At 42.2% G+C, this 21,270-nt stretch overlaps 2 protein-coding genes across 3 annotated transcripts in view; both read right to left on the bottom strand.

The window, feature by feature from the left end:
* The window catches only part of adi1 (acireductone dioxygenase 1), a 3,006-nt gene extending 591 nt beyond the window's left edge, over window positions 1-2,415 (bottom strand). The window contains exons 1-4 of the mRNA XM_034562970.1: window positions 2,058-2,415; window positions 756-875; window positions 486-665; window positions 1-250 (exon numbers count right to left, since the gene is read on the bottom strand). The exon at window positions 1-250 is cut by the window's left edge and continues 591 nt beyond it. Of these exons, the coding sequence (XP_034418861.1) occupies window positions 119-250; window positions 486-665; window positions 756-875; window positions 2,058-2,180 (555 nt within the window). The 5' untranslated portion in view covers window positions 2,181-2,415 and the 3' untranslated portion in view covers window positions 1-118. The remainder of the gene's footprint in view (window positions 251-485; window positions 666-755; window positions 876-2,057) is intronic.
* A 1,249-nt stretch (window positions 2,416-3,664) lies between these two features.
* On the bottom strand, window positions 3,665-7,972 carry dnal1 (dynein, axonemal, light chain 1). 2 transcript variants are annotated; one of them, XM_034563656.1, is made up of 8 exons: window positions 7,687-7,972; window positions 7,169-7,207; window positions 6,837-6,946; window positions 5,975-6,030; window positions 5,827-5,882; window positions 5,575-5,701; window positions 5,101-5,241; window positions 3,665-4,915 (listed from the first exon to the last, which is right to left on the bottom strand). In XM_034563656.1, the coding sequence occupies exons 1-8, from the start codon at window positions 7,687-7,689 to the stop codon at window positions 4,866-4,868; spliced, it is 582 nt and encodes a 193-aa protein (XP_034419547.1). In that variant the 5' UTR covers window positions 7,690-7,972; the 3' UTR covers window positions 3,665-4,865. The 2 variants fall into 2 exon arrangements, with proteins under 2 accessions (XP_034419547.1, XP_034419549.1); XM_034563658.1 differs by having other exon boundaries at window positions 4,156-4,915; window positions 5,101-5,238; window positions 7,687-7,868.
* Between the last annotated feature and the right edge of the window lie 13,298 nt (window positions 7,973-21,270).

The following is a 21,270-nucleotide window of genomic DNA, read 5'->3' as shown; positions in this document are numbered from 1 at the left end:
TCTGCCTCTGATCAGTGTTAACGCATTGATTTAATGTTGATTGAGGCACACTGTTTGAGAAGAACATTTCAAAACAGAATCACCATTAGAACCCACATCCCCGGTCCCGGTGAAAGCATCACACAGCTTTCTCTCCGGGTTCCTGCAGAGAAGCCAAGTACTTCTGCCGGGCGTCGAAGTCGTCGGCGGGCCGGTTATAAGCCTTCCACACCGGCTCCCCCACAAACAGCCTCATGGCTTTGGTGTAGTTCTGTAGAGACAAACGGAGCATCATGCACAGTATGTATCCCGTGTATAATAATAATAATAAGCAACATAAACACTTTTTGACTTTCGGCTCCTTTTTTTCTGTGTCTGTATTCTTCTGTATGGAACCACCAGGTTCTCCATATTCCTTCTAGTGTTAGTCTTTTCACGGTAACAACCCAATCAATGACGTGTGTGCGTGTGTGTATGTGTGTGTGCGTGTGTGTGCGCAGTCCTACAGTCTCGTCCATGGTGAAGCGGTGGTAGATGCCGGCCGGCAGGGTGATCATGTCCCCCTTCTTCATGGCGATCCGGATCCAGCGCTCCTCCTCGCACCTGACGTCAAAGTAGGCCTGGCCGTCCAGGATGTAGCGGATCTCATCATCCAGGTGCAGGTGCTCCTCAAAGAACATCTTCAGCTGGAGAGGACACACACACACACACACACACACAATATCAATAAATACATAATTAAAAGAGAACTATTGGAAGATGTGTGCTGTGGTTACCTTCTCCTCATAGTTGGGCAGTGTGTCCTTGTGAATGGAGATGATGTCCATGTAAGAGTAGCCTTGTTCTTTGCGAATCCTCTCCAGCTCTGGGTCGGTTTCATAGATGTCAGCATTCAGCTACAAACACAACTAGCGTTAAATAGTTTAAGAACTACAACTAAAATGTCGGCATGTTTGTTGTCATTTTGAAGTGAAGGGGGATCACAGTTATCGAACCCAAAAGGGTGTTTAGGGACGTTCTGTTAAAGTGTAACGTGGATATAAAACCCAAAAGCCAAAGACTTTATCCGGTGTTCGAGATGAACTGGTTTTGTTTGCGTGCGTGAGGCAGATGTGTCGTAGGAGTGGCCTCTCGGGACATTTCCATCGCTTAGCCTCTCTGTCACGTTATTTTTATATGTTTTAAAAGACCAATGACGGATGACTTTACTGTAAAATTCACGACCTGTTGGTTGAGACGCCGAGGACACTTAGCGAGGACGAGAGTGAAGGACAAAGTAGGTGACTCTGCTGATGCCTGTTCAATATACTACTAACATGATGAACGTATCACTAGCATTGGTGTATGCGGAGGAACCAGTTAATTTAAAAAAAAACTGTTAATCTCGCAAACAAAACCAGTTAAATCAACATCGGTGTTCGAGATGAACTGTTTTTTCGTCCAGATTAAAGATGACAGTGAACAGTCGTGTTTAATCTGGACGAGTGCGAGCTGCACAGGTAGAATATCGTTACGATAATAGAGATGTCTGTCCGTAGAATACAAAACATAAGTGATGTGAGAAAGCACACAGTGTTGTATCACAAATTAATCTGAGCGGATTACAGTTTCCCACAGCTGACAGCGGCGGTGGAGCTGGGAGTAAACAACGGTCCGCATGCTTCATGTACATGCACTGTGCGAAGAGTACACTGGTCTCATATCGACTTGACGTCAGATAACGAAGTGTGACATAAATATCAGACTGACAACAAGAGCGTGTTGTCAGGTATTTATTGAAGTTAGTACTATATTGAACAGGCATCAACACGGTCCCCTACTTTGTCCTCGGCGTCTCAACCACAGGTAGTTTTACAGCAAAATCATCCGTGTTTAGTCTTTAAAAACATATAAAAAGAACGTGAAAGAGAGGCTAAGCGATGGAAATGTTTATTTCCTAGTTAGTCGACAAGTGTCCTGAGAGGCCACTCTTATGACACATCTGCCTCACGCACGCAAACAAACAAAAAACAGTTCATTCAAAAAACAGTTAATCTCGCACACCGGCAGCAGCTAACGTGGCCGTGACGGTCGCTCACCTTCCAGTAAAACACCCCGAGCCTCTTCAGCTTGTCCAGTGAAACGGGCTCGTTGGGGTTCCGCCTGTGCGGCTTTCTCTGGCCCTCCTCGGAGCTGTCCATGTACCAGGCTTCCACCGCCATGCTGAAGCTCACAGGGGACGACTGCGGTCACGCCAGCCTCCACTTCGAAAAAACAGTCAAGCCAGCCCGCACTTTTTTATTTGAGATGAATTACATTGTTGTTCTGCTCACATTTATACAATAATTATAAGTATGATATAACACAGACGTATGATATAAACACACATTATTATTCTTAGAAAACACATAAAGCCATGTCATTTGATAGTTTGGCTTTGGAGGGTCCCACCGGAAGTGTTTTTACTGGAGAAGTGACTGCAGTGAGGTGTGAACATTATAAGGAGGCTAAATACTGCCCCCCAGCGTTCGTGATGAGAAACTGCATCTCAGTATTATTCATTAGGAATCACTCAAATAATAACACCGTTATCATTTGGGCCCGAGCACCGACAAAGTCGGTACGGAGGCACTATTGTTCTTCTAATCTTTGTTCTTTGAATTTATTTTGTATTCAATACTCTAATATTTGTAATACTAATATTTTTAATTGAGTGTGAGTTTTACTTCCACCTCCGTCCATTTCACTATACTTTCAAAAGAATGTCAAAAAGAAATAAGGGTTATTTGACAAACCGGTCAAGAGAAGCTGATGTTTTCCATTTTAATTTTTTTAACTTGTTTTTAACAACTGTACCGATTAATTAATTATCACAATAGTTGCCAATTTATTTCCTGTTGATCCACCAAACAATTTAAACAAATGTGTTTTCTCGCTCTGTTGTTTTATTTGCGTCGGTCATTTTCATTCATGCCGTCTCTGGTTTGAAATCCAGGACAGATGCTTAGTGTATCCGATGACCGATTTAATTGGTTTTATTATTTTATATATATATTTTATTTGCGCATGCGCGCGGCTCTCATTTGCGCTCTCGGATTTTGACAGTGATTTTCCTTCATACCACAGGACCAGATGAGAAGGGTGGAGGACTAAAGGACCAGATGGAGAGCTTGGGCTGGTCCGGTCCAATACCGGCCCACCTCCATCACCAAACGGCCCTCCCTCTGACATCACCGGCCCCGACTATATTGATCATGTTTATTATATTTGAGTCATTTTGTGGATGATCAGATCGAGTTATGATGGAAGCAGTCGCCCAATTGCAGATTCAGCTTGAGCAAAACCTTTTCCTATTGTGTTCACATCAGGCCCAGAGGAGTTTACTCAAAACACTGACCTGACGCATCAAGTTGATCTTTATAATGAACACAATATTATGCATTTGTCCTCTACATCCTCTAGTCGGAATGAGCATACTTATAAACGCACTGTTACAACTCCTTCATAGTGTCATATTGCTTTTCGGAGAATTATGATGATAAGTTCATAGCAGATGCAAAAGTATACGCATGTACAATATATTCTGTTGAACATTGTTGCTCCTGGATGGATCACAGCCAACCCAATTATGTTCAACACAACTCCTTGTCCTTGGTCATGATGGCCACAGCACTTAAAAGAATAAACGTCATAATTCTCAAAATTCTGACCCTTTACTTTTTTATTAAAAACATTTACTTGTACTTTTACTTTCAATACCAGAACATTACTTGTGATGCTTAAGTACAGTAAATATCAGATACTTTTACTCAAGTAGTATTTGACTTTCACTTAGTCCTTTTCCAGTAAGGTATCTTTACTCAAGTATTGCTTTTCGGTACTTTATACACCACAGACTATCAGTAAAATACAGTAGACTTGTTTCTGCCCTTCAAACAGTTCAAAACGTTTAGAACAAATAAATAGAAAATCTCAAACACAGAGCCAAACAGAACTGTGGATGTATTTTTGTGCAGCGATGTCGACTCCACAGTCCGCTGCAATGTGGCCGTTGATGGCTCCTTCATGTCCCATGAGACAGATGGTGAATACTAACTTCTTTAAGCTTTAATGCGACTTACGACCTGAGAAGTCAGAGGTCGGTAACAGACCCTGACATCAGTGTATTCCTGAATGCTGCTAACGACTACAGTATGCGGTTTAAGAAGCACATATTTGCAGGACTTACATTTGTGGTTCACACTCAAATGTATCACTCCAAGTCACTCTTTCCTCACCATTGAGCTGTATATGGTCATCTCTCCATGGAGGGAGGACAGTGTTTTGTCCCATAAATAATACTGTGCTCATCATGTATTTCCACTGATGAGGTCTCACCATAATGTCCTTTTGGTCCCAAGCCCACAAGGCCTTCAAGTGGCAATCGTTAAGATTTCAGTCCTGGTTGATTTACAATGTCTATTTGAATGAAAACAATGGGAATTGTGCTTTAAATTGAAAAGTTTTCAGAATTGTGTGCATAGGTCAATTTGTTGTGTGTTTATTAGGAAAAACTGAAATAAAGCATTTTTTCCTGGAATGTTACTACAGACACCCAGTTGGTAATACTGCAAATATATGAATATTGCAATCAGTGGGCCATAGGCTCGATCACCCATTGTTACAGCCATCAGTGATAGATAAAGGACATTGCTTTTAGTATTGATCTTGTAGTTAAACAGACTTTCCTCATTCTATAAAACATAAACATCTGTGTATTTATCGGTTATCTTGTGCTTATCTATCTGTAACAAAGTGTACGCTGTTGTAAAAATCATTTTATAAAAAGAAAAGCACCATGACAAACCATACAAAACATTGAAAAAGGGAAGACTCTTTAGAAAGGAGGTTGCAGATAGTCGTGCTCCTCAGCTCTCTCCATCGGCCTCCTCCTCTTCCTGTTTGATGATTGGGGTTCCTTGAAACCACAGGAAGAGAGATCTCCAATCATAACTTCAAAGAAACAACGTATCGCTATCATGTGTCTCGTGACTGACAACATCAAAGGTAGTTATCTTTGTTCAACCCTGGAATCTCATTTTTTATTTGTTATATATCGAGCTATAACGTTGATGGATGACAATGCTGCTGAAACATTCTTACCATCTAGTTTCCGTAGGTTAGGTAGTCTTTTCGAGGCCTCATCCATCCAGGTTCCCTCGGCCGAATGCTTCTCCTCCAGAGGGTTTCCAACAAACACCAGGTCTGCGAGGCACGGCAGGTCGGCCAGCCTCACAAACTCTACTACGCAACACAGACAGCACAGCACATACCAAATGAAATAACCATCAGCACAACACCGTGAAAGATATAAGTTCTAAAGCAAAATTGTAAATTTGTAAACAAAATATAAAGAGGGCTCTGCGCTTCCAGCAGAGAGTGCAGCTTAAGTTTGCAGTCTTCAATGAAACTATATTATGTTCGGCAAGAGGAAGAGTTTGAATTGTTTTCCAAACAAGTCACTTAGCAGCCTCATAAATGTTCCATGAAAGCAGGAATAAACACAACCGTCATTTTCACAACCTCATTAGCTCGGCCCATCTCCATGTGTCCATGGTGTTGATGGACATAGCTCACCCCAATCTTTGACCAGGTTGTTGGACATGTAGAAGACTCGGAGCTTCTTCATGGATTGAACTCCCTTCAGCTTCTCGATCAAGTTGTAGGAGATCCACAACTCTTCTAGTGTTTCCCCCACTACCTCCTGCACGCAAGCACACACATAATGCAAAATAATATACATTCAAAGTATGTATGGAGCATGTTGGAAACCCCTTTAAGAAAAGTGGGAGACCATGAAACACTAGTAATTCTGTGTATAGAACTTACCAGCCCATTGAGAGACTTAATATTGTTCCTTCCTAATGACAATATCCTCAAGTTCTCTGGAAGAACACAACACAACGTCACATTACAACCCACATTTCCATCAGTGAAGAAGTGTGTGTTTGTGTGTATTGATGCAGGCAGGACTCACTCAGGCCATTGAGATTGGTTATTTTTTCAATGCAGTTTGTGGAAAGAGAGAGCTTCCTGTGGAGGAAGCAGTCAAAAGGCATATCAGGTATGTGAATGAGGGTGCTTTTTAAAGCAGGGATTCTCAACCTTTTGCCACTTCTCATCGTGACAAAACCTCAGACGACCATCTTCCCACATAAATGAGAGAAAAAGCATGACATGAATATTCTGCACGCATGAATCCAAAAAGTATTCAGGGTCGTATGTCTTCATCTGGTGCAGGTAGTCTCCCACATCACTTTTTTAGTTTAAAAAGACGATTACTTCTGTGTCACTATATCAGAGGGAACGTTAGCTAGCTAACAGTGAAGACTAGTCTCCACCGGATGATGTGTGGCGATATTCAAATGTAACTGATTATTAAAATTCTGCCTTTTAATTTGACGTCTTTATTTATGGGAATTCTTGAGCACACAAATTGCTTAGTACAAATCTTTTGTATTTATTTAAAAGGTGAATAATATGAGATTGGAAGCAGCTCTCAACATGGCAAGTTCATACTACTGAAATTGACCAAATTGTTTCAAACACCAGCTTCACAAAATATAGTGGCACATCTGTCATCTGTAACAGTAGCCTATGCATGTCACTGTACCCCCTATTGCATGTTGGCAGGTTCCTGCTGTCGATTCTGTCTAGTTGTAGCTTTTCCAGGCAGTACTTCAAAGGATCAAATGGCACATAATATACGACTGGGCTATAACTAGGCTAATCTCAGAGTTTGACATGTCTTCACAAGCCTCCACGAGATTGTCTAACTTAAGGTAGGAATGAAAAAATAAAACAAAGCCACATCGAAGACTTATTGTTACAGGACTCACTCGCAGTTGGTGAGTGTGGAGAGAGAGGCATCCATCTTCTCTATGGCAGGAACCTGACCATACAGTTTTATGGCTTTACTCTCGCTCACTTTCTCCCCTGACTTCTCCTCCTGTGCGCGCACGCGCACACACACACACACACACACACACACACACACACACACACACACACACACACACACACACACAGAGATCAAAAGATGCAATCACAACACCTTAGCTACCATCATGCAACTACTTTCCCTCATGAATGGTACACACCTGTATGAACACAAATAAATAACCACATCACAGAAACATTGCATGATGTCCTGTCCGTGTGTGCCACTCACCAACTTGGCCAGGGCTTCTTTCACAGTTGTCGCTTTGGCCTGGAGACATTACATAACATTCAATTAGACCGGGAGAGGCTACATCCGAGTGATGACAACACAGCAGATGGGTGCTGGAGACAAGCTAGCAGCGGTGCTACGTTAAACACAAGCTTTTAAGATGCACTGTCTTTATTTTCATTGTCATCTGGGGGGCGGGGTTGGCAGCTAGGACACTTCATTCTGAGTAAGCCATTCCTACTATGAGTCCTCTGCTTAGTGGGAGGGGACACTGGCATCCACACACGACACGGGGGCAGACTTGATGTTAGCCCTCTAATTAACGTTAGCTATCCAATTTAGCTAATTAAAGTTAGCCCCTATTAGCTAACGGCGACAACAGCGTCGCGCGTGGAGTCAACTCGTACCGCCCTCCGAAAGGAAGATGGGGCACGTCGGAGAAGGTCGGAGTCGTAACGTGTCGCTGAAAAACACGAAATAGCAACGAGAGAAAATGAACCGACAACACGAACACTCACCATGTTGATGGTTGACGTCTTCTCTCCGGTTGCTATGGCACTGACGGGCAGCCGACAAGCTGCGCCTGCGCACCGCGCAGTGCATCTGTGACTGGGTTTGACCCAGTTAAATGCGGACGAGCGAGACAACTGTTGGCTCCTTGCGTGTTTGCGACGGTCGGTAGTGTGGTATAAGTGTCTCCTGTGACGCACGTCAAGAGGTTCTAGTCAAGTTTATCTGTACAGAGATAATAATGTGTGGCTACTGCGGCTGCTCCCCGTATACCTCACTGCGCTAGCGCCCTCCAGTGGTAGGACTCTAGTATTGCATCAAAGCCCGTTTTCAGGGCTCTGTACGCCTCTACTTTGACCTTGAGTCAATTCATGAAATGTTTAACTGTACATCAGGAGTAACTCTTGATGTACAGTCACGCGAGTGTGGAAGCACTGCAGTCCCCGTTCATGAAGACATATAATAACAAATCATAATTGGTTTGGAACCAAGCAAGACAAGCAAGGTCACATATGCATATGCATTGAATGTGTTGTATATGTTGTTCATTCTGTACAAATGACATCCATTGTACTTCTCTCCATCCTGATAGAGGGATCCTCCTCTGTTGCTCTCCTGGAGGTTTCTTTCCTTTTTCTCCCTGTTAAAGGTTTTTTTGGGGAGTTTTTCCTGATCCGATGTGAGGTCCTGGGACAGAGGGTGTCGTATGTGTACAGATTGTAAAGCCCTCTGAAGCAAATTTGTAATTTGTGATTTTAGGCTATACAAAATACATTGAATATGCAAAGGTATTTTAGCTAGCTGCGTCTTACCATTTGTATGTTGAACAAAAGAGGGTGAACATAATAAAAATAACACCTGTAAAATACTATAGTAAAAATATTGAAATAAAAATAATATTTAAGGGTTTTATTGATATAAAGATGATTGTATTCTAACTAAGGAAATCAGAACTGCAATAGCAATGGTTTGTTGTTTGTAGCAGCGGTGTGCAATAGATAATAGTTGAATGCCATAACTGACCAATCAGAATGAAGTATTCAACAAAGTTGTGATAGTTTGTCATAGCACGAGTAAACACAACAGGGCTGTGAAGGCGGACTTGTGTTCCAGTGATGGTTTGTAGTCTCATTTAAATACTTGTTAGCAACCTTCTTTTTTAGGACACTTGAAGGTTTCTACTTACAGAACAGAAACGTGCACTCGTTGCGTCTGTCAGTGTTTTGCCGACTTGTCGACTTTCTCGCTAGATTTAGCGACTTTTGTAGCTAGTGCTGCTAGCTACTTTCATTTGGAAAAGAGTTGGCAACACTGGTCTGTTCTTTATAACGTTTGAATACATTCAACTGGGGTTGGCCGATTCTTCAGACACCAGGCTTTTACTTGGCCTGTTTTGTTGCAAGTGTCCCCAACATTGTTATCGGTTGATAGAAATGCAATCGATCGCTAATGAGCAAAGCTGCTGCTGTCAAGTGTAGCCTGTGGTGGAAGATTTTTGATGAGTCCCACGTCATATTTATGCGATGCCCACAATGTTGCTGGAACAGAGCTGAGGGCAGGGGAAATAGAGGAGACATCAGTCACAAACATGTCAGTGTGTGCGTCAGGTAATGTGTTATTTTCATCCATGACATAAATAGATCTTAGAGCAGGTGTGGAAAATGCAAATGGTTGTTTAAAGAAGCCTGTCGAATGAGAGTGCATGATGGTTGGGTCAGCTGTAGACTGCCAATCTGTCAGCGTCTCACACGTGGCGACAAAAGGACCCAAGTCTCTCCACTGGTCCATCGTGGCTTTGGACAAGGAGATGTGTGGGAAGGAACCAGGCACCTGGAAGAGGGGCTGCTGTGAGGAGGTGAGAGAAACAGAAACAGCAGATTTAAATGTAGACCAAAACAGTGTAGAACACTGAATGTAATCATTTAAATCCTGCAGAAACAACTGTTCATATGATTTATCTGGCTCATGTGACACATGTGCTGTACAATGGAGATGTGAAGAGGCCATGCACTGTGCTCCAGCCTGGACGCGTTCTGCAGTCAGACGAGACAGGTGTGTTAGCGCATCAACAGGGATCCACCACTGGTACACGAACAGAGGATCACAAAGGGTTGATTTCACCATCTGAGTGACTATTCTTTGTCTTACTACCCGCAATCCTGTGGGAGTAGAGATAAGGCTGATGCCAAAAGAACACATGAGATCTCTGCCCATTAGATTAATGGGACAGAGAGAGGACAACAGAAATGAATGTTTCGTCGTTATGTCAGGTTCAGCGTCAGTTGAGTCAGTGTGTGTACTTGTCATAGGTGTGGTGAAGTTTTCAACAACTGTTAACCCTGAAGCCCCTTGAGAGTAAACATGTCTGCCACTAAACGTTTGATTAGGAAAATGCTTTTGTTGCATCACAGAGTGTGTTGCTCCTGAATCAACTAAAAAAGATAATTGTTTCCCTTGTATTTCAACCATAGCAGTGGTCATATCTTTAAAAGTTCATGATGGGCTGCTGTGGGAGTTGGTAGGGTGGGGGCTGAGGAGTGCACATGTCAAGGAGAGGCCCTCCCGCTCCTGTAAGACTCGGATACATGGGAACAGAAACAAACTGGTTATATGGGCTGAATTCACCTAGATTCTGCGGTTTATTTTTATCATTTTTACTTGGCACCTGAGCCATCGTTAAAACCTTTGTACTTTGTCTTTTCTCGTTATATTCGCTCATCCAAGTTTCCCAACACTTTCTTTGTTCATCCATTTCAACCAATACCTTGATTCTGACATTTTCCCCTCTTTTTTTAATTTTTTTTATTGTTTATTTTATTTTTTTTTTTTTTTCGTCTTTTCGTAACATCCCCAGTTTTGTTCTAATAAAAGAAACCATCTTTTGGAAACCCAAAAACTTTTGTCCACTCAGGCAGGTCTAAAGATTCATCCTCATATTTCTGTTTCATCACACCCACAATAGGACCCTCCGGAGGATTCATTTCCTTTTTACTTTTTCCCTGTGTACCACCCATCTTTCAGGTGTGGTAGGAGTATACTCTTTATCGATTACGTAGGTCAAGGTCACAATTATACGATTTCAGAGTTTTGTCTGAATGCAATAGTTAGTTCGTAAATTGTTCCTATCTTCCTCTATGGTCAAGGTCGTGATTAAATACGATCTTAGACAAATATAATATTTATCCAAGTGCAATCGTTAACGTATCAACCATTACTATCTTCCTTTATGGTCCCTTGACCATAAAGGAAGATAGTGATTAAACAATCATTCCTATCTTCCTTGTCGGTCAAGGTCGTGATTAAATATCAATAAATATCAATCATTCCTATCTTCCTTTGTCGGTCAAGGTCGTGATTAAATACGATCTTAGACAAATTAATATTCATCCAAGTGACGTGATTAAATACGATAACGTATCAATCATTCCTATCTTCCTTGTTGGTCAAAGTCGTGATTAAATACGATAACGTATCAATCATTCCTATCTTCCAAGTAAAAAAAAATGAAACCAGAAACCTGTTACACTTATTTTATTGATCAATACACATTTTAAGTATCCGGTTAAGACAAATTATCATCATTAGAGACCCTAATTACTAAACAGAGTTTGTATTTCTCCTGTTTGCATTAAAATCAATTTGAAATTTCGAATATCAACTTCTTACCCGGATTGAAGAAATTACTTCTTTGTTTTGGATCGTTGTGAAGTCAATCAGGTCTCTCTGGGAGCCCGTCCCCTCTCTCCTTGTCTAATGAGGCATGGGGCAGAATCAGTTTTGGTGTATCCTGAAGGGATCCCAACCCGGACGACCTCGGAGTCCCGATGGAGCTTCAAACGATCTCACTTCTGACACCAAGTTGTGGTGGAAGATTTCTATGTTTGATCAGGTGTAGAGTTGTGGTTCAAATATTCAATTGCAACAAACAGAGTCTCCGAAGGAATCAAAGTTGTCTTTCCGTTTATTCAAGCTTGCAAGCTGGGAAAAGGGTTCAACAGCCACGTATCTCAGTGAGCTGCCGAAATCTCTTCATTCATACATTGTATTACATCGTGATTTATACAAGCACATGCACCCCCCTCCAGGGCCCACTATGACGACAAACGAAGAAACCGTGTGAATGTCTTGGATAAGAATTGAGAAGAACAAAGAACAGAGTGTATTGGTTTCGATAAGGCATGTGGCCATCTGTCCTCCTCCCCATCCTCCCTATTGCTCTGCCCTTGAACCAGTTCACAAAACAACACATATTTTTACCGTCACAAGCCACAGGAACTGAACCCAAACGCCGACAACTTTGAAAAAGGCAACTTTATTGGTCACTCTATGAATAATTCAAGCAGAAGCAAGACTAACGACAGGACTCACACACGTGCTCAGCTCTCTAGGGATCTAACTAGGACAAACGAACAAAGGGGAATGACACAAACAGGGTTTAAATACACAGGGAAGGTGCAGGTGAGTGGACACAGGAGGAAACAATCAGGGACATGGCAGACAATCACAGGGACAGGAAGTGAAGGGAAACAGAGGACACGAGGACTTCAAAATAAAACAGGAAACAAGACACACAACTACAGATCCTGACAGCTGCTTCCAAAGGGGTCAAGACAGAAAACAACAGAGAACAAAGTTTAAACTGGACTGGATCTGAAGTCCTATCCCTGTATTCTGATTCCAGACGTATGTACAAAGCTGTTATTAATTACATTACATGTCATTTAGTTGACTCTTTTATCCAAAGCGACTTACAATCATGTTACATTCATACACTGTAGACACAGCTACAGGGAACAATTCAGGGTTAAGTGTCTTGCTCAAGGACACATCGACTAGGGCGGGGATTGAATCGCCAACCCCCTGATTGAAAGACGGACCTGCTAAGTCGCACCAGTAATATATTGCTTCTAATAAATTGTTTAGGTATCTTAAATGCTTTTGCAGAAATCACCCAATAACATATTTGGAAAGAGAGCAGTGAATATTATATATATTTTTCATCTTGTTATAAAGTTGGGCATTAAAATCCACAACTCCAGCTTCCTTTGAAATTGGAATTTTGAACCTCCTTCTGTCACACAAACACTACAAATCCAGAACTGTCCGTCATCGGAAGAAGTGAGCTTTACCTTGTGCAGGCGGTGTACAGTGTCACAGACCAAAACACACAGCTCATAATACATCCACTGCAACTCTAGAACTGATCTGCCTTGTGGACCAAGTCCACATGTGTGGTGACGTACGTCGTACGCGTACAAACATTTGAGCCTGACACTGATGTATCAACACCAAACACGTGTTGGGTTCTGTCAAAACTTGAGTCATTCTGAGTTTTCTTGTCAAAACTATATTTGATCTTTTTTCTGAGAAAAAAAATAAAAATAATTCCAATCATGTTGAAAGGAAGTGCACAGTGTCTGTGACAGCTGCTAAATAATCCACAGCTCCACTTCCACATTTTGAGCAGAGCTTCAATTAAATGACCAGGAAGTAGATTTAGATGGAGTCAATGAGGAGCTCTCAAGAACGTGACTTGAAACTAAAAACCTCCTCGGTTTGCAGTGCACACCAGTCATGTCCTGCTCTGGCAACATCGTCCTATCCACAGTGCCAGATCAGAAACCCTAAGTGGTGAATATTTTACAGGTGGCTCCACATGGGAGACGTGTTCGGAAGGTCATCAGTCCAGTCAGGTCAAGTCTATTTTATTTTAAAATATTTCCATGACTGGGCCCAAAATGATTTTCCCCCACAGATTTACATTGGGAAAGAGAGTTCTGTAACTAAGCAGAATTTTTTTTAGGTGAATCGACTCCAAAAGGTCAAACATGTTTTGTCCAGTGCCGATGTTCTTGTGATGTATTTAATATTCAACGCTGTGCTAAGTGTCGGATTCAATTTGTGATTGGCTCGTTCGCGTCACCAGAAAGTGTCTCTCATCAGACAGACGTCATCCTTTACGTGCTTGCCCTGTCAATATTACTGCTTACATCCACAACACAGCGGTAGCAGCATTTTCCCTAAAATGTTACGCTGTCTGGCGGTCCAGATCTCACTGAATATTGATCCAGCTGCTCAATTTCCATGCAGAAAATCTTGAATATTTTAGGGATAGATCTGTGGCTCACAGGTAGAGTGGTTCATCTTCTCTTCAGCCGACTTCCACACGAAAGTTCAGCAGTTTGACCCCCGAACTCCAGTCCGCATGTCAAGGGGCATCCTTGGCCAAGACACTAAACTCCCATTCAGCCCTGATTTCAGCTTTGCCTTCAACACAATCTCCCCCATGAAACTGATTGGTAAACGTGGCACTCTGGGCTTGAGTACTTCACTCTGCAACTGGTTATTAGATTTCCTCACAAACGGACCCCAGGCAGCTCGGATTGGCAGCCAAACCTCCTCCACTGCAGTGTTGAACACCGGAGCCCCCCAGGGCTGCGTGCTAAGCCCCCTCCTGTTCACGCTGTCCACCCACGACCCCAAACATGAAGAGAACTCTGTTGAGAAGTTTGCAGATGATCCGTCATCGGCAGGATTAGATACTTCATATAGAGAACAAATCAACAACCTTGTAGAGCGGTGCTCAGAGAACAACCTGCTGCTCAATGTCAGTAAAACCAACAAGCTGTTTGTTGACTTCAGAAAAAGGAGGTGAAGACAAACACCTCTGTCCACATCAAGGGAGGCGAGGTGGTGCAAATTAGCAGCTTTAAGTTCCTGGAAATCAGCATCACAAATAACCTGAAATGTTTCTCAACAACAACAACCAGATCACAAACAGCTTCTTTCCTCTGGCTGTGAGACTCCTTAACTCATCCTGCACCCTCCATATAGAATATAGTTGTTGTTTCTTTACTATGTAGCTAATTGGGGACTACAATCTTAATTTTGTTGTGCAACCCTGTCGCACAATGAAAAATGAAAACCTTGTAATGTTACAGATCAAGTGACCGCTCATGTTTGTTTGTGTATGTGTGTGCGTGTGCGTGGAGTGGGCGGGTTCTTGAAGGGGCAGGCAGTATAAAGGCAGGTTGACAGTAAAGTTGGTCCATACAGTATGTGTCAACGATGGGTCCATTTTCCTAACAGAGCATGCAACACGCTGTTGAGGCTATGAAAAGTTCACACACAGTTGTTCACAACAAGCAGGATCGGTCAGATTTAAACAGGAGTAGGAGGGCCGGACGATGGGGATTGACCAGCATAGAAAGGAGACATCGGACTTTGGAGATCAGCCTCCAAAGGATTGACATACCAGGTGTTTGACATCAAAACGTGGCCGTCCACTTATCTCCAAGGAGCTGCAAAATCAGCCGACCCTGCGCACGCCCTGACCAGGACGAAATGTCTCCCGGTTCAGTCCAGACCAAGACGAGCGACAAGCGTCCCTCTTCCACCCATCAGCCGATCAAGAGCCCTATCTGGCAAAGTGGAACGCACTGATACTCGGCTACCACACAGAAAAGAGACAACCAAACCAAAAGGATATAGCACCTGTTTACCAACTGGTAACATGGTGACAGAAAATACAGTATTTCACATGTTGGTCACACAATGTGGGAAAAGAAAAGTCAAACAAATACAGTAAAATCAGTTTTGCTCTTACAGCAGGAAACAAAGCAGCCGTCCAGGATCCGGAGACGAGCAGCAGACTGAATAAATGGAGCTTTGGTGGTCAGCCAGCTGCACGGTCGACTCCAGCACCAGAGGACCTTCCAGAACCAGCGGACCTTCTAGCACCAGAGGACCTTCCAGAACCAGCGGACCTTCTAGCACCAGAGGACCTTCCAGAACAAGAATGACGTTAGTGATCCCGGCGGCAATGACAGCAGCACAATGACGCCAGTCACGGCCGGTCACAATGACAGTTTCTGCAAAGCGAGGCAACAAAGGGATTTCTGCTCCGATGAATCAGCCATTGAAACAGAATCCGAGGGTTCTGGAGACAAAGGTCGTACCGAGAGGCTGGAGGAGGACGGTGAGGATGAGTACTACACTAACCAGAGGATCACGGAATGAGTCCTCAACGTCAACTCCAGCCCAGATGAGCCGAGCCGCTCAAAACCTGCAGAGGAGCAAGACGTGGCGACCATAAAGCTGATATACAGTGGAGACTGAACGTATGTGGTATTAATAGTGTTTGGCAAAATTATTTTAACTCAAGTTTCACTGACTAGCTTTCCTTTTATCCTCCAACGACATCAATCTCTATTGGCTGATCATGTGAACCACATGATTGTCACGCATATCGTGGAAAATAAACTAGTAAGTGGACACAATAATGAACATTTACGCTCAGTTATTATTGCCATTGACTCCATTCATGTATGAACGGAAAACAACATGATCTAATTAGACGGCGTATACATAGCACGCCACTTTAAGGGGACATTCCTACATTCTTATTCCAATGCCCTCCTCACGTATAACACGGTGACAGTTTATAACACAAAGTTAATGTTGTGAATTCAAATAACACTACCTATTTAGGATGAGGAGAAGTTTGTGCTTTGGGTTAAGTAAGAATGTTTGGTACATAAATGAAGTTACGTCAATAACTTAAGTAGTCCATGGTTGCCTTTTTGTTTCAAACGGGCCACAAATAGTGGTCTCCAAGGGGAAAGTCATGTGTTTGTTTGTAAATTAAGTTACACACATACGTTACGTCGTCCATAGTGGACTTTTTGTTTCACACAGACTTAGTGGTTTTTCATACTCATTCGGGGATACGGGGCTGGAATCGAAGGTACAAATACTTTGTCGTGGAAATGACATGTGCTAATGAAATCATGAAATGTCACAGGAGAACGGCAAGAATAGGACCCAAACGCCGACAAATAGGGAACAAAAGGCAACTTTATTGCTTACAGCAAAAATTCAATGTACTACCTCACCCCCGTGATCTATGGTGATCATAACAGGACGAACTGACAAAGGGGAAAGACACAAACAGGGATTAAATACACAGGGCTGGTGCAGGTGATTATACACACACACACACACACATACATACACGTGTATATATACACACATACACGTGTATATATACACATATGTATATATACAGACATATATGTATATATACACACACATGTATATGTATATACACATATGTATATACACATATACACACACATATACAGTGGGGCAAAAAAGTATTTAGTCAGCCACCAATTGTGCAAGTTCTCCCACTTAAAAAGATGAGGCCTGTAATGTTCATCATAGGTATACCTCAACTATGAGAGACAAAATAAGAAGAAAAAAAATCCAGAAAATCACATTGTCTGATTTTTAAAGAATTTATTAGCAATAAGGGAAATTAGCAAAAATAAGTATTTGGTCAATAACAAAAGTTCATCTCAATACTTTGTTATATACCCTTTGTTGGCAATGACAAAGGTCAAACGTTTTCTGTAAGTCTTCACAAGCTTTCCACACACTGTTGCTGGTATTTTGGCCCATTCCTCCATGCAGATCTCCTCTAGAGCAGTGATGTTTTGGGGCTGTCGCTGGGCAACACAGACTTTCAACTCCCTCCACAGATTTTCTATGGGGTTGAGATCTGGAGACTGGCTAGGCCACTCCAGGACCTTGAAATGCTTCTTACGAAGCCACTCCCTTCGTTGCCCGGGCGGTGTGTTTGGGATCATTGTCATGCTGAAAGACCCAGCCACGTTTCATCTTCAATGCCCTTGCTGATGGAAGGAGGTTTTTACTCAAAATCTCACGATACATGGCCCCATTCATTCTTTCCTTTATACGGATCAGTCGTCCTGGCCCCCAAAGCATGATGTTTCCACCCGCATGTTTCACAGTAGGTAACCGGTGTTCTATGGATGCAACTCTGCATTCTTTCTCCTCCAAACACGACGAGTTGAGTTTTTACCAAAAAGTTCTATTTTGGTTTCATCTGACCATATGACATTATCCCAATCCTCTTCTGGATCATCCAAATGCTCCCTAGCAAACTTCAGACGGGCCTGGACATGTACTGGCTTAAGCAGGGGGACACGTCTGGCACTGCAGGATTTGAGTCCCTGGCGACGTAGTGTGTTACTGATGGTAGCCTTTGTTACTTTGGTCCCAGCTCTCTGCAGGTCATTTACTAGGTCCCCCCGTGTGGTTCTGGGATTTTTGTTCACTGTTCTTGTGATCATTTTGACCCCACGGTGTGAGATCTTGCGTGGAGCAACCAGATCGAGGGAGACTATCAGTGGTCTTGTATGTCTTCCATTTTCTAATAATTGCTCCCACAGTTGATTTCTTCACACCAAGCTGCTCACCTATTGCAGATTCAGTCTTCCCAGCCTGGTGCAGGTCTACAATTTTGTTTCTGGTGTCCTTTGACAGCTCTTTGGTCTTGGCCATAGTGGAGTTTGGAGTGTGCCTGTTTGAGGTTGTGGACAGGTGTCCTTTATACTGATAACGAGTTCAAACAGGTGCCATTAATACAGGTAACGAGTGGAGGACAGAGGAGCCTCTTAAAGAAGAAGTTACAGTTCTGTGAGAGCCAGAAATCTTGCTTGTTTGTAGTTGACCAAATACTTATTTTACAGAGGAATTTACCAATTAATTCATTAAAAATCCTACAATGTGATTTCCTGGATTCTTTCCCCCCATTCTGTCTCTCATAGTTGAAGTGTACCTATGATGAAAATTACAGGCCTCTTATCTTTTTAAGTGGGAGAACTTGCACAATTGGTGGCTGACTAAATACTTTTTTGCCCCAACTGTATATATAGTTATACTTCACAAAACAAAGTGGAAAAATGAGCTTTCCACACATTCCCAACTCAGCTCATGCTGCTAGTCATTACAAATATGATTACATTCTTGAACATCGTATTATTAGGCTCTAGAAACTCTAGAAACTCTAGAAACCGCGATAAACTAATTTTTCTTGCATCCTCACTTTCATGTAAAATGTTTGTGTTCTCTATTATATTTATGGTATAATAAACTACACACATAAACATAATTATTGTATTAATATTTTATATTTCACTATTGTCAATGTCGTCCTCATATTTGTCTTGTTTCTACAAAAAGTATTAATACTACATCATTGAACTGATGTGACATTGAAAAGAGAATGAACACGAGAACTTTATATTTCATCTTTACATCTATTTTGTTAGGAGCATGTTGTCTCACTTCATCATCATTCTCAATTGAGAACAGACAAAGGGTTATCATGTTGGATATCAAATAATACCTTGTTATACCTTGTCATAAATCCATTGGTTGTATTTGAATCTAACTAAATTCATGCTCTGAGTTCTTGGATCAATCTCTTGATTGTGTCCAAGAACTGTCACTTTTAATGGTCAAATGTCTATTTGACCATTAACATATTCACTCTGATTCCATTGTCTGATAACAAAGAAATAATCTGTAAGGTTCTACATACACATCTACTTATGAGGGAATGTTTTTTTCTGTCAATAAAAAGGCCTGTAGGGTGATAACCAATGGAATATGAATGTCCATGTTCTCTAGAAAACTATAAAGGTCAAGTTGTCTTGTGCTTTTACATTAGAGAGAGGCAGTGTTTTCCAACTATGTGCGAGTGTCTGGTTCCTATTATTATTGATCAATAATAATCTCAGTAATCTACAAATCCTTCAATGTCTGTGCTTTTATTTTGTGTCTGATTCAAGCGGTTTGAGAGACTTTCCCCAACAACTGACTAAAGCTTCTGTTTGTGATAACAGCCCCACAGCAATCCAGAAATTTCAACCACGGTGTCATGTCGTGGTTTTCACCTTAAATTAATAGAATATTTTAACAAATGAAAGAATTTAATCAACTAATACTTTTTCCCCCATGAATTAAAAAGTTAGGCACAAATCATTTCTTTGATAACCACAACCTGTTATACAGGCTCACGACCTACGGCCTCCACAAGGACCGAGAATAGGCCCAGAAGAGCCAGTGCTCATGGGTTCTCCACCTTGGCGAAGGACCCACTGGAGGTGACGGTGCTGTCAGTTCATGAGAACTGGCGGTGCTGTCAGTGTGCAGTTCAACCCCTGCACACTGCTGCCTCCTCGTGGACCGCCATTAGACACCGACATCCTGCTGGAGACCAGAATGCTGCAGAATCTGCATAATTCTGGGCTTCTGGAGCGGCAATGCCTTTGAATGGCAAAAAAATGCATTGAGTATGCAACCTTTTATGGTTTCCTATTAACAATAAAAATGAATGAGCTTTTGCCCAAATCACTGCATAATTTGATTAAATGCACCAAACAATCTGATGTAGCAGGAACATAGTGTTATGGCATACATGAAAAATGGTTACAGGTTGTAACTAATGGCCTTAATAATGCTTCAGAGTTTAGTATATATCCACTGTAACCAGCTTTGTATTTTTAATTGCAACCAAAAATGTAAAGTTGAACCACTTGCAAAGCTCAAGTGCATCTTAACTTAAATAGCTTAATAAAAGTTAAGCCGCTTAACATTTCTGCCCCACCATCAACTCCACCTGGGCAAGACAGGCCAAGAGGGTAATTGGGTTGGCTAGAGGGAGCATGTAAGCTCACCAGACGGGAACATGGGTGACCCAGGAGGACGTGTGTGAACTAGAGACTAGCTGGACCTATGAGAGGAACACCGGGGCTCTTTGGCCCACCAACCCATCACTTGTGCCCCCTTGGATACCCGTATTCTAGATAAACCATGATGTGTCCCGGAGGACAGGGGTTTGCAACCTTTTGTGACTTGAACCTCACTTTTGATTGTTAAAAAATAATAATCTGAGAACCAGCGTCCCAAATGAATGACAAAAAAACAAAAAAATACTGTAAATATGTCCTCACCACACACATTTAATGGTGAAGGTTTGTCTCCCACATCACTTTTTAGAATAATCCAAGGGAAAGTTAGCTAGCCAAAAGTGAAAACACATTTCTCTCTATGTTGTGTCATGATTAGTGTGGCCATATTAAAGTCTAATTGCTCATTAAAATTAGGCTTTGATTGAATTACTAATTTGTTTGGTTGTTGAGCACCTTTAGATATAAAAAGAATTAGCTTTTCGCAAATTCAAAATAACTATTTGCCAGTATCTCCTCATCCGATTAGATGACGCTCTGGGGCCCATCCAGTGGAGAAAATAGGGTCCTCTAGGGTGCTAGTCCAGTGGAGAAAATAGTGCCCTCTCGAGTGCCAGACCAGTGGAGAAAATAGTGCCCTCTAGAGCGCCAGACCAGTGGAGAAAATAGTGTACTCTCAAGTGCCAGACCAGTGGAGAAAATAGTGCCTTCAAGAGTGCCAGTTCAGTGGAGAAAATAGTGCCTTCTAGGGTGCCAGTCCAGTGGAGAAAATAGTGCCTTCTGGGGTGCCAGTCCAGTGGAGAAAATAGTGCCTTCTAGGGTGCCAGTTCAGTGGAGAAAATAGTGCCTTCTAGGGTGCCAGTCCAGTGGAGAAAATAGTGCCTTCTGGGGTGCCAGTCCAGTGGAGAAAATAGTGCCTTCTAGGGTGCCAGTTCAGTGGAGAAAATAGTGCCTTCTAGGGTGCCAGTCCAGTGGAGAAAATAGTGCCTTCTAGAGTGCCAGTTCAGTGGAGAAAACGTAATGCAGCTGCAT

The sequence above is a fragment of the Cyclopterus lumpus genome, chromosome 22 (genome assembly GCF_009769545.1).
Source record: "Cyclopterus lumpus isolate fCycLum1 chromosome 22, fCycLum1.pri, whole genome shotgun sequence".
NCBI lineage: Eukaryota > Metazoa > Chordata > Actinopteri > Perciformes > Cyclopteridae > Cyclopterus > Cyclopterus lumpus.
The sequence above is the reverse complement of the archived record's forward strand: the minus strand, read 5'-3'. Positions and strand labels throughout refer to the sequence as shown.

Coding starts and splice junctions, on each gene's coding strand:
- dnal1 (XM_034563656.1), bottom strand. Junction 5,883..5,974: donor AACCAATCTCAATGGCCTGA/GTGAGTCCTGCC, acceptor GTGTTCTTCCAG/AGAACTTGAGGATATTGTCA. Junction 5,242..5,574: donor CAACCTGGTCAAAGATTGGG/GTGAGCTATGTC, acceptor TGTGTTGCGTAG/TAGAGTTTGTGAGGCTGGCC.